Here is a 12802-nt window from a genome sequence, read left to right as displayed (position 1 = left end):
GGAATGCTTGCAAGGAGATATTTATAGGGTGGAGCTGTTTGAAACAATAGTTGACTGGTCTAAATCAGCAAACAAGGTAATTAAAACGAGTAACGCTTTTGACTTAAGTATTAAATTCCAAATTAAGCCAAGAAAATCACGTATATATAGATTAATTAGAAATAAGATATGCATTATACTTTAGGATTTAGAGAGAGGTTGGTGAAGTAAGACCCACATTGATATTCCAAATCTTCTCTCTTTTTGAAGCCACATTATACATTTGATTGAAAAATATTGGGTGCACTTTTGCATCTCTCTTTTAACTTAAATATTCAAGCACGTTTTATTTCACATTTAAAATTTTTCTTCTCTCTTTTCCTTGAACATGTTCAAATTTTTTCATTGAGGTGGACTGAAAAAGATAATGTTGCTTTCGTGTGGGTTTGAGGGTAAGTTGGTGCTATCAATTGTGTCATATTGAGATGATTGGATACTTCTCCTGATCTCAATTTCCCTCCCGTGACTTATTTTAAAAAAAAGCTACACCAAACCATTTAACAAGTTTTCTATAAATATAAGAATAGTTGTAAGTATAACCATCAAATTCAAAGTATAGCAAATATATATAACATAATGGAAAAGAATTTGCAAATATAGACAAATTTAGATTTGATTATGATAATAAACTATATTACCAATAGAAGATTATGAATGATAGAGTATATTTACCCTTCTTTAAGAATTATATATATGCTATAGATTCAAGTTATTAGTCTTAAATAGGTTAATTATTAACTAATAGACTTTATTTGGTAGCATAATAGCATTAATAGTTGCATTAATGGAGTTGTTATCATATGGAAAAAGAAGCAAAGCAAAGCACTAAGCTTTTTGATTGACCTTTTAATTTAATAATGTTTGAATTTTTCTTAGTGTGGAGAAACGTGTGTAGTGTCGCAAAAGAGCAGAAAACATCAAAACAAAGACAACAGCTTTTAACATTTGATTGTAATTAGTAATGTTGGTGTTTTATAAGGTGACATGTGTCATACCATGAGCTCCACGTTTCAACTCAATGAACACTTAATGATTTTTATTTGAATTATTATGGCCTTTGTAAGTGTGGCTATACTATATTATATTGCCCAATGTTTGTGCAGTGCGATGGTGTGATGCTGGCAAAGTTTGAAGCAAATCAACATAAGAGAATTGAGGAGATTCATATGGTCATAAAGTAGTTGTCAATTTTAAGGACATTTGCGGTCCAGAATTTAATTGATGTGTGTGTTTTATTTATAATTTAAAAATAATATATTGAGTTAATAATATAACATTATGCATCAATGGTTGACGAAAGGAAACCCAACTGATCTACCAATGAAATAAGACCAATGCATAGGGATCACCTTTCATGGTGAGAATTTGTGACCATATATACATTTTGGAGATAACCACTTTCCACATCTGAGGATATATTAGAAATCTAACGGGTCTTTGAACCAATAGATCTAAATTCTTTAGCTTTAAACCTCTATAATTTTGTATAACTTCTTTCTTCTTTTCTTTATGTTTATTTCTACCTTTGTATTCTTTCTTCTTTCATGTATTGAACTCTTTATCATTAACAAAGCAAGAATGATTAGGGTGCTAGGAGATGTCCACCAAAAGATCATACAATGTTATTTTTCTTCGATTAATATTAATGTTTAGGTATTAAATTTTGGGTCGATCACTATTTTTTCTTTTTTTTGGTTATAACATACAAATTCTTGCAAAAAAAATCAACTGATCTCTCTAAGTGCCATAAACATTGCCTCAAATAATGTTAGAATTGTTTCTATAAGGTCCTCTGCAGTAATTACCTGATTTGTGAAAAAGTGTCTTTTTTACTAAGGTTTTCTTCTTTCTTAGGTAAAAAAGAGTTTCAATTATTGGTCAAAATTTTCAAATGCAAATCAAAAATTAGATTTTTTTTCAACTTAGCTTTGATCTTAAAAATATTGGTAAAAGTAGGCAACAAAGTTAAAAAATTATTAATAGAAAATTGACACATTTTAATTATTTTTGCAACCTGTTCTTCAAAAAATTCATTCCAGTTGAACATAAAAAAGATTAAGAATTTTTATTATATGTATAAATATTTTGGTCCATTCTCAATTTCTTCTTATTATTAAACAGCAAAAAGAAAAGTAAGGATCTGTTTACTATTGAATTTCAATAATATTGGAGTTTCTTCCACGTCTCTCTTTGTTACTGACTTCGAATTTAAAACGATCCCCCAACTACTTTCCTCTCTTTTTTGAAATTTTAAACACTTTCTACTATATATATATATATTTTTTTTCATATTGGATTTCTGGTCTCGATCTCTTCTCTTTTCAAAGAAAACTATAAACTCTCTTTTTGATTTAAATAATCTCATTTTTCGACAATTATAATCGTATTCGATCATATAATTAATTTTATTTCTTTTATAAATATTAGTTATTTATGCAAAATCAAAAGTGCAGTAATGTATTTCCAAATACATTAATTATTAGGACAAATATTTTTGAAGGTGTAGTTATTTTTTTTCTAACATGGGAGTCCATCAGATAATACAATATTCAAATCATAAGAAATAACTAATCGATGTAAACTTTCATACATATTTCACCAAGATAGGTCACACAACTACTAAAACTATTAATCTTGAAACTTTTCCTACCTTAATAAAATTAAATTCAAGAAACCAAAAAATAATGATTTTGTTCATGTGGCAAAGCTTAGTATATATTGACCTTTGCCTCTTATTACTACGAATGCATGCACAAACCCTATCACATTATATGAAACCTAAATCCATATTAATTAATAATCCTAAACAAATTAATGATACATTTCTATAAGTAGCCATTCAATGGACTTAGCTTAATTAATTTAACTTGATTAATTAAGCATAGTCACACATCCCAAACGCACAATAGTTTCCTTTACTACATTCATTGTTGCATCCACCACAATGCTTCTTATTAAACATCGGATTCACACACCTCCCATTGCAACAAATCCTCGAGTACTTGCATTTATTCCCACACATTCCACAATTGTTCCTATCCGTCTCCACATTTACACATTTCCTGTTGCAACAATCTGGCCCTTTGCTGCCCTTAGCTCGGCAAACTCTAGGGTATTTGTTGCACGTCACTCCCTTTTGCAAAGACTCGAAGTTAAAGAGAAGACCACGGACCGAACCCGATGGAGAATTTTTGGTCTCCTCCACCGGAGAAAGTTGATCAAAAGTTTCATCGTCCAACGAAGTCACATTCTCTTTGTTACTCATTTCAACAATAGATGCATGAGCTACATAATGAGATACAATTATCAAAGCTACCCAAAGGAATAATGGCTTTGAGAACTTCATTTTATGTAAACCCAAAGAGATATATATGATAACAAAGAATAGAAGAGAAAGTTGGCAATTAATTAAATTGCTTGGGGATGAAGAAAAATGAATGGCTTGAGGGGAATATTTATAGGGGAGCTAGGTTTAAGAGTATACCGCTATATAAAACTATAGTGGATTGGTCTAAATCAGCAACCATATGGTAAAACGAGTTAGGTTTTTGACTAAGTGATCAAAATCCAAATTAGGCAAAGAAAATTACGTATAAACTATGGATATGTATTATACTTTAGGACTATTTTGAAGATAAGTTGGTGAAAATCCACATTGATATCCAAAATCTTCTTCTCTTCCTTAAGCCGTATAATAAATCAGACTAAGAAGTTCTCTACTTAATTATTAGGAAGTATTAAATTGTTGTGTTAATGGGGTGTGTTATTGAAGGGAAAGGAAATTGGAAAAGTAATGCACTTTAATTAACTAAATATGGCTTTTAGATTGATTGATTGACCTTTTAATTTTATAATATTTGAATTTTGAGGGTTAGAAAAACATGTGTCACCAAAGGGTTGAAAACAAGACAATAGCTTTCTAATAACATTTGATTAATGTTGTGGTCGATATATGGTTGTCTATAGGGTGCACACGTGTCAAGTGCCACGTTTCAACTCGATGCACTTTATTACTCTTTTATTTTATTGGTTTTAATTAGTTCTATTATATTAATAAACCTTTTTCTTTGTTGTTGTGTGTGATGTGGCAAAGTTTTGGAGGAAATCCAAATAAAAGAATTAGAGAGGAGATCGAGAGGATCGTTAAAGAAGGGCAATTGTTAAGGAAATTAGTGGTCGAGAATTGATTTGTTGATTTGATAAACACATTTATTTAACCTTAATTATTGGAGAGATGCATGAATTGGAAGTTCAAAGTATAGCACCCAATGATCCGAAGGAGATTATGTGCATATTAAGGAGTAAGCTTTGTATATTGGGTCATTTATGGTTTTGTAAATCACTTCCAAATCTGTGTGCTTTCCTTTTTTTAGAATAAATAAAACATCCATTAATCATACACAAAATTCAAATGGTTAGTTAAGCCAAATCATTTTAAAATTGTCCAAATTTATTTTGTCATTTTCTAAATCACTCCAAAACATATTATTAATTTCTCACCATTAATTTAGTTTACAAATTTACACATACATAAAATTTTTAATCATCAAAATTAGTTTTGGAGAATTAAAAAGTGTATTTCTAGATGATTTTGAAAACAACACAACTAATTCTAATAATTTTAATATCACTCTCAAACATGGTTGTCATAAGTGTTTTTTTTATTTTTTTTAGTTTTCAAACAAAATATACATGTAGGATATATATACCTTCATGGAATATTATATGCTCTTTAAGAAATTGAACTAATTTATTAAAGCTTATTTGAGGTCACTATTTTATAATCGAGTCTTAACTTTTGTTTTTGCACCGAAAGTTTATTTATACATATTTTATAAATTAACTATAATACCATATCAAATAACGCAGTGTTAATTTTATCTAAGGAAAATGATTATTCATATGAAAAGTGTAGAGTACATGTATCTTATAAACATTTATGTGACCAAGATTTATTTATTCTGATCAATCAAACTCAAACAAGTTTCAACAATGTTTGGTCAATCCTAATCACTACTAAACATGGGTCGTATGTTCATAAAATAATAGGAAATTATGTCAAACTTAGAAAAGAGAATCTAAGAATTAAACACATTTATGGCAAAGAACGAGCAATTACATGGAAAGAAGGAGATGTATTAAGTGGAATAATGGGTATGTGTGATAAGAGGGGTGGAATGAATTAAAATGATCAAATTAATTTGTGTGTATAGAAGAGAAATGGTACATATTCGAGAGTTAGGCAGTGTGTAGGCCTTAAAATTGGTTAAGAAAGCACTTTTAATTTGCATTTTCCTATGGACATTAATGGATTCTATTAATTGTTTCAATTCAAATACAAAACAAACTGCTTGTTCTATTGTCAAGTTGCCAATATTTAGTTTTCAACTACGTCTCTCCTACAGTTCCCACCACTTCTTCTTCAGTTTTTTTCTGCCAAATCCCCAATTTAACCCACAAGCCCTAGTTTTTATAAATTGTACTGTTAAGGTGGTAACTACTAGTAATGATACCATAAACTTCTGACTTTGACATAATCTCTCAGATTTTACTTTTTAGTCTTTCTGTTCATTGAAAAAAAAAAAACAATATATACATAAAACGTTGTTCAGACTCTAAATCTAATATGTTTCTTTATCTGATAATCCAATCCAAGTGTTAGGATATAGGGCCTTAGTGGTGGTCTACCTCCCCTACAGTACTAATTTTTTTTTGGCTCATTTTCACCTATCACATACCCCATATCATAAACACAACTCCCAAAGCCTTTCCTTCTCTCTCTCTCTCTCTCTCTTTCTTTTTTTTTTTTTTATGAAAAGATAGAGTTGTTCTAAAAGTAGGATAAAAAATAGGTTGGTAAAGGCGTGTACTAAATATATGATTTGGCAATGGAAGTCGTCAAATAATTTATCATATATAATTATCATATTTACTTTCTTATTACTTAAAACAATTTACCACATAAAATTTTATATTTTTTCATAAATAATAATGTAAAAATTGGATTTTTTTTTCTAATTTAGTCTAAAAAATGATTTGTGGAGCTTTTTCTTTTGCAAAATTTTGGATAATAATCATGCCAAATAAGAAATAAATTGAATTTTTTGAATTTTTTTATATATTTTTAAATACACCCTTAGCTAATCTAAATTTTCATTCTCAACACAAAATATATCCATCTAATTTAAATTTTAAATTGCAAATTAAGTTGTAGGATATGAACTTGATTACAATACGTATCATTTTTGTTTTTATTTTTAATCATTTCTAATTTATAAATTTTATTTTTTTTTATTTTGCGTTAATATATTTGAAAGAAATCTAGCATTATTTTAGGTCACCAAATCTTGAATTTCATTAAGAAAAATGGACAAGATTTTATTTAGTGGGTGCTTTTTGAACTATTTATAAACTTTCCTAACTTCTGAAATAAGTTTACATTTTTTAAAACAAATAGAGAAGCTTTTACGTTTTTTTTAATAACAGTTAATTTAGTGCATCTATCCTTCATTTTCTAAATAATAATAATAATAAATGTTATAGAGGAAAGTCGTGTACACGACTTTGGTTATAATTTTAACTAGTTTCAGCCAGATCGACTATAACTGGATTAAAAAAAGGTGAACACACAACTATGACGATTATTGTTAATTGATGGAGGAGAAGTCACTATTACACATTCGATATTTAGGAAAAGGTTCAATCCACTGTCTCAACACTAGTTATATCAACAATTTCTTTTTAAAAAATTTAATTTTCCTAACCTTCTTCGCTATACATTAAATGTGAAATTAATCTGTACCCAATTTCAAAGTCATTGTCAATGGTGGAGGGCAGGCAGATACAAAATCAACATCACTCCTAACCAAAATCATCCTCAATTATTTACTTACAGATAATAATCAAAACATCCTATTGTTAACGTTTATTATGATAAGTGAAATTTAATTTTAATTGAAAAGAAAATAAAGTTATGAGAGCATAAACATAAGATCTTTATTTTTTTATTCGCACAATAAAAAATAACATCCGTAGAAACACATAAGCACACATAAACACATAAGCATTGATGAAATACATATATATCCAACTCTAGTTTTGAGTTAAGTTTATAATAAGGTAAAAAAAACAACTCTGGTTTTGAGTTAAGTTGATAACAAGGTCAAAAACAATTTGAAGCTTATCTCTATATAGCCAAAGGAAAAAAGAAGGTGATGAAAAGGGCTAAAGTTAATGTTTTAAGGACAATAAGGGCCTTATTTAGAAGGTTGACAAGGAAATTAATGGCTCCACCGTAACGCAACTTGACATGGCCATGAGGGCATTATTATTTGCTACCTCTTTCTTATTTTTCGAAGCAATATTAAAAAGCTTTCCCACATTCAATTCTTCAATCAAACACACCAATTTCTTTTCTTCATGCATGAGGCCTTATAAAAATATCCAATCTTCTTATTCTCTGTCCCTACATAAATATCTTCCCACCATTATTTTTTTTCTTTCTCACTTTCACTTTCCTAATCTTTTCCACTACAAATTTTCAAAGGGGTCTGTCGTATAATATATAGTTACAAATGCTGTATTAACTATTAGTTTCAAAAGTGCTTACCACTCGTTACTTTCTTCACTGAATCAAAATGATGAATTTTCCTAATCTTATTGATTATTGCTTCCAATCTCAAAATCATTAGTAATGTTGGTGGGTACATTCATTGGAAGTTTTTTTTTGTATTAATTGAAAATTTGTCTTTGGGTTTGTGATATCTTTTTTTAAATAAATATGATTGAGTCAGCAGTGCACCTAGATATTTGTGGACACCTCTATTAAAAAAAGCAGATTTAGATTGAACAAATTGTCTCTAGACTCATCATTCTTACATTGGTTATAAAGTGTTTCTTATAGTTCTCTTATCTCTTGAAAAATGAAGACGCAACAAACAATCTTTTGTCCATTAGCATAGACTATGTATCATTTTTCATAACTTCTATTACCTCTTAACTTCAAGTGGCTTCGAGCATTACTTGGAGCTTGGATTAGATCATCTCTCCATGCCTAAATTTATTTTTCGATAGTCAATCTGCAATACATATTACTCAAAACATGACTTTTGAAAAGAAACAAAGTTGAAAATCTGATATTGTAGATGAACTATTTCTCTTATTGCTGATTAATTTTGAGATAAAACGTCATGTACGCTATCAAATAACAAACATAAGATTATAAGATTGGAAAAATAGAGAGAACCCATGTTATCAAACAGCACACGAAACACATCAAGGGGTCGATAAACAACTTTCTTGACTTGGGATTTGGAGTTCAATAGCCTTGGGCTTGTCCCAGCCCATCTGCCTTTCTAAATCTTCTCTCCATGACAACATCTCCCTTTTTCGAAGAACATTAATCTCTCTTTAAGAATTTCAACTACTACTGTAGTTGTTGTCATTTAAAAACTGTGTTTAATCAGTTTGAATCCGACGAATTTTAGGCACAAACAGTATAAATTAAGCAGAAGAAGAAAAATGTCGGTGAAATAGTTTTTATATATACAACTTAAACGTGCTCATCAGTCAGCTTTTTTTAGAAGGCCCGAGAACATATAAATCTAATCAAAATGACAAAATTTTCCATATATCTTCTTCATCACATTAAAACCCAAGTTAAATTAATCCAAGTCATTGTCAATGTTGGCGGGCAGAGGCAGCTACAATTATTTATTTTCTTCTATCAGAACGATCATAATTATCATCAAAATATCCCTATTCCTATATAACCAAATTTAACTTCTTGCTACACTATTATTTTTGTATTTATATAAACAAATGTCCCAACCAAAAAGGAAACGTAAACACACCAAATTATTCATGTAATACATTAGAGAAAAAAAAAAACAAAACAATCTCAAACTTATCCTTAAAGAGAAAAGAAAAAAAAAAAAAAAAACTACAAAAGGCTAAAAATTCATCACGGGAAATTTGGCATTAGTTAGAGGGTTGACAATGAAATTAGTAGCTTCAACACAATACAAAGTCCAACAACACAACTTGACATGCAAACGCACTCGCCTGCTCTCTTTGAATTTTCGAAGCATTTAAAGCTTTCCCACCCAATTTTTCATTTTTCATTTCATTAATTTATTTTCTTCAACAACGCCTTTAATTTAAATTAATATCCATTCTTCTTTTTCTTCTTCTTCTTTTCTTTCCCTACATAAATATCTTTCCACCATTTTTTTTCTGACTTCCACTTTCTTCATCTGTTCTTCCACAGAAATATCCTTCTCCATGGTTTCTTTCTCTCTTTTTCTGTATTTCCTTTCTCTCTTTCTTTTTTCTCTTTATGACTTCTTTTAATATCTTGCAGGCTGCTCAACAACTAGATGGCATCACCTATGAAGAGGTTAGCAATTAATTTTGTCTCGAAAAGTGTTGAATTTGTTGTTTTGTTTAGTTTTTATTTTGAAATTATTTGTGTTTAGGATTTAGGAAGAGTATTGCAAATAAAGCTTTGAGTTATGTACTTTGTTTCTTTTTTTTTATTTTTTTTATAAGATTGTTTTTTGTCATGTCATTAAGATTAGTCTTCACTTTTATAATAAGATGGGTGAAACGTTTTGTGTTGTTAAATTATTGAGAAAATGTTATGTTTATCATATATAAAGTCATGTTCGAAAAATGACTTTTTAAACACTTAGTGAATCATTTGATACTATCTTAATACTTTTAGTTTTCAAGTAATTTCTAAATTCAATGGTCACGTAATCTTGACTCACATCAGTTAAAGTGTTTTTTAGTTTAAGACTTTTTTTTTATTGGGCGAACCAATGATTTTAACTATTGATTTATTTATTAATTTGCAGGATTTTCTATTTAACTCACGTGGGATGAATCTTTTCACGTGCAAATGGCTTCCAAAGGATAAGGAACCAAAGGCTTTGATCTTCATCTGCCATGGCTATGCAATGGAATGCAGCATCACCATGAATAGTAAATTACACATAAACCTATATTTCCTTCCATCAATACCAAATATTCATACCGAATTATAAAACTCACAACTCTGTTCTTTGATTTGAATTATAGGCACAGCAATTCGGCTTGCAAAGGCAGGTTTTGCTGTTTATGGTATTGATTACGAAGGCCATGGAAAATCAGATGGCTTGCAAGGCTATATTACAAGCTTTGATTTTGTAGTGGATGATTGCTCCAATTTCTTCACAGACATTTCTGGTATCTTCTCTATTCAAAAGATTCAATTTTTATTCGTTTTTATTGAATCTTTTTATATTGAGTTTTCATTAAAAACAATTCTTTTCAATACCCAGAAAGGAAAGAAAACAGGAACAAAATGAGGTATCTGTTAGGAGAGTCGATGGGAGGAGCACTGGCTTTGTTATTGCATAGAAAAAAACCAGATTATTGGGATGGTGCTGTCTTGGTTGCACCTATGTGTAAGGTATATGACCCAAATGAAACCTTTCTTTTCTTTAATACAAGTAAGGGTGAGATATTTGATCCACGGACCTTGGTCCTGAGTACATATACATGCCCTATGAGTTAAGCTCTTATAGGCGAATCGAAATGTTTCTTTAATTTGAAGTTCAAAATTCCCCTGTTTTTGGCAGCTTGCAGATGATGTTAAACCAAGTCCACTAGTTATAAACATACTGACAAAGCTTTGCAATTTTATACCCACATGGAAAATTGTTCCAACCCAAGATATCATTGATGTAGCTTTCAAAGTTCCTGAGATTAGAAATCAGGTAAAAAATATTTAATCTCCTCTGTTTTTATAAGAAATATAAATGTGTTTGTATCACAACTCAAGTCATTTTGATCAATTCATGATGAAATCAACAGATCAGAACTAATCCTTACTGTTACAAAGGGAAACCTCGTTTGAACACTGGGCATGAACTCCTGAGGATCAGCTTAGATCTCGAGCAAAGACTGGATGAGGTTCGCGGTTTGAAATTGAATTAATGTCAGACTGTTAAGTTTTTGGGTAGATGGTGCATGGTTTAACTGATGAGATGTTTTAATCAAGCAGGTTTCGTTACCGTTTATAATCCTCCATGGAGAGGAAGATCGAGTGACCGAAATGTCGGCGAGTGAGCAACTTTATGGGAAGGCGTCGAGCTGGGATAAGAGCTTGAAGAGATATCCAGAGATGTGGCATGGATTGTTGTATGGAGAGACAGATGAGAACATTGATGTTGTGTTTGGAGACATAATTGGTTGGTTGGATGAAAGATGTGCTTTGGGAAATTCAAGGATAGAAAAGCAGCTCAAGGCTGAATGTGATGATCTCCAAATCAAATGATTTCAGAGATTTTTTGTTGTGTATATGTTGTTTCTCATTGAGACCAAAGTTCTTTTCTTATGTTTTATTTGTAAAAGTTGTTTACATATAAGGTGAAAACAACATGTAAAAGTAAAATGTGTAAAAAAAAGTGAATGTGTACTATAGATTAAAGGAAGCTCATAGAAATAGACTTTGTATTTGAAGGAGTTGGTGTAACCTATATGATTAAAAACCTCCAATTTTATGTCTTATTTATTACTTATATTATGTCCAAATTAACCTAAATTAGTTTATATAAATTTTGCAAATTTGAAATCAAAGGTTTATCCTACCATTGTAATTAAAAGAAAAGAAATTAAATAAATACTTACACTTAAATTGTATTTTTTTCAAGAGATTTGGGACATGGTGATCTTCACTACTTAAACCCTTTCCCACACGCACAAAATAATAAACTCATTCATTATTCAATTCCATGGTTACAATCTTTTTTTTTACTTTAACTAGAATAATATCTTTTAAACGGAGTTTTCAAGAATATAACAAACAAATAAAATATTTACACTTTGTAGAACAATTTGGAAAATGAAAAAAGTCCATAGGCCCACGATAGAAAATATAAAAAATGTCTCAGTCAACACGCAATTAATTGATCGCACATGCGCGTGTAATCTTCTTCTAAACGACCATGATACACAATCGTGTACGAAAGGATACACGATCGTCTAAAAAATGATATATGATTGTGCAATTTTTTTTAAGGATAAAAAATATGTTTCGTGTAATTCTTCTTCTAAACGATCATCATGATATGCAATCATGTAGGAAATGATTCATGATCGTCTAGGAAATGATACTTGATTGTGTAGTTCTTTTTAACAATGAAAAAAATGTTTCATGTAATTCTTCTTCTAAACGACCATGAAATGCAATCGTGTAAAAAATGATACACAATTGTGTAGGAAATAATACATGATCATGTAGGAAGTGCTTCAAATATAATCTAAACGGTCGTTTAGATCATATCAAAGTGATAATTAAACGATCTTGATATTCTAGAAAATGAGTTGTAAGAAAGAAAGAAAAAAAAAGTAAATGAATAAAAATAGAAGAAAAAAATCTTGAAAGAAATTTGTATTTTATTTACCCAAAAGAAGATGAACGGAGGAGCTGAAGAAATTTGGAAGAGGATGAATAAATTGCAAAGAAGAAAGAGAAGTGACGAATCTTCTCCAACATCAAAGGCAAATCTAGAATTTATGAAACATTTCTACCGACTTTATGAGTTTTTTAATTTTGTTAGACGGATTATAAATATTTTGGTGTTTTGTTATATTTATGAAAATTAATGTTTTTTAAATATAGACATTTTTTAAAATAGCAAAATAAATTAAAATATTTACAAGCTATAACAAAATTTTGGATTCATAATCTTCTAACACAATAGCATATGAATGAATT

At 29.7% G+C, this 12802-nt stretch overlaps 2 protein-coding genes across 2 annotated transcripts; one reads left to right on the top strand and one right to left on the bottom strand.

Moving 5' to 3' along the window:
• Positions 1-2914: 2914 nt before the first annotated feature.
• Positions 2915-3385, bottom strand: LOC101209742 (stigma-specific STIG1-like protein 1). Its single transcript, XM_004145147.1, has one exon. The coding sequence runs from the start codon at positions 3383-3385 to the stop codon at positions 2915-2917; it is 471 nt and encodes a 156-aa protein (XP_004145195.1).
• Positions 3386-9179: 5794 nt separating this feature from the next.
• LOC101208763 (caffeoylshikimate esterase) lies at positions 9180-11603 on the top strand. Its single transcript, XM_004153438.3, has 8 exons — positions 9180-9324; positions 9401-9436; positions 9897-10023; positions 10120-10266; positions 10362-10492; positions 10662-10799; positions 10897-10995; positions 11087-11603. The coding sequence occupies exons 1-8, from the start codon at positions 9322-9324 to the stop codon at positions 11357-11359; spliced, it is 954 nt and encodes a 317-aa protein (XP_004153486.1). The 5' UTR covers positions 9180-9321; the 3' UTR covers positions 11360-11603.
• Positions 11604-12802: the final 1199 nt, after the last annotated feature.

This window comes from Cucumis sativus, chromosome 1 (assembly GCF_000004075.3).
Source record: "Cucumis sativus cultivar 9930 chromosome 1, Cucumber_9930_V3, whole genome shotgun sequence".
NCBI classification, from domain to species: Eukaryota; Viridiplantae; Streptophyta; class Magnoliopsida; order Cucurbitales; family Cucurbitaceae; genus Cucumis; species Cucumis sativus.
This window is presented reverse-complemented; position numbering and strand designations above follow the sequence as displayed.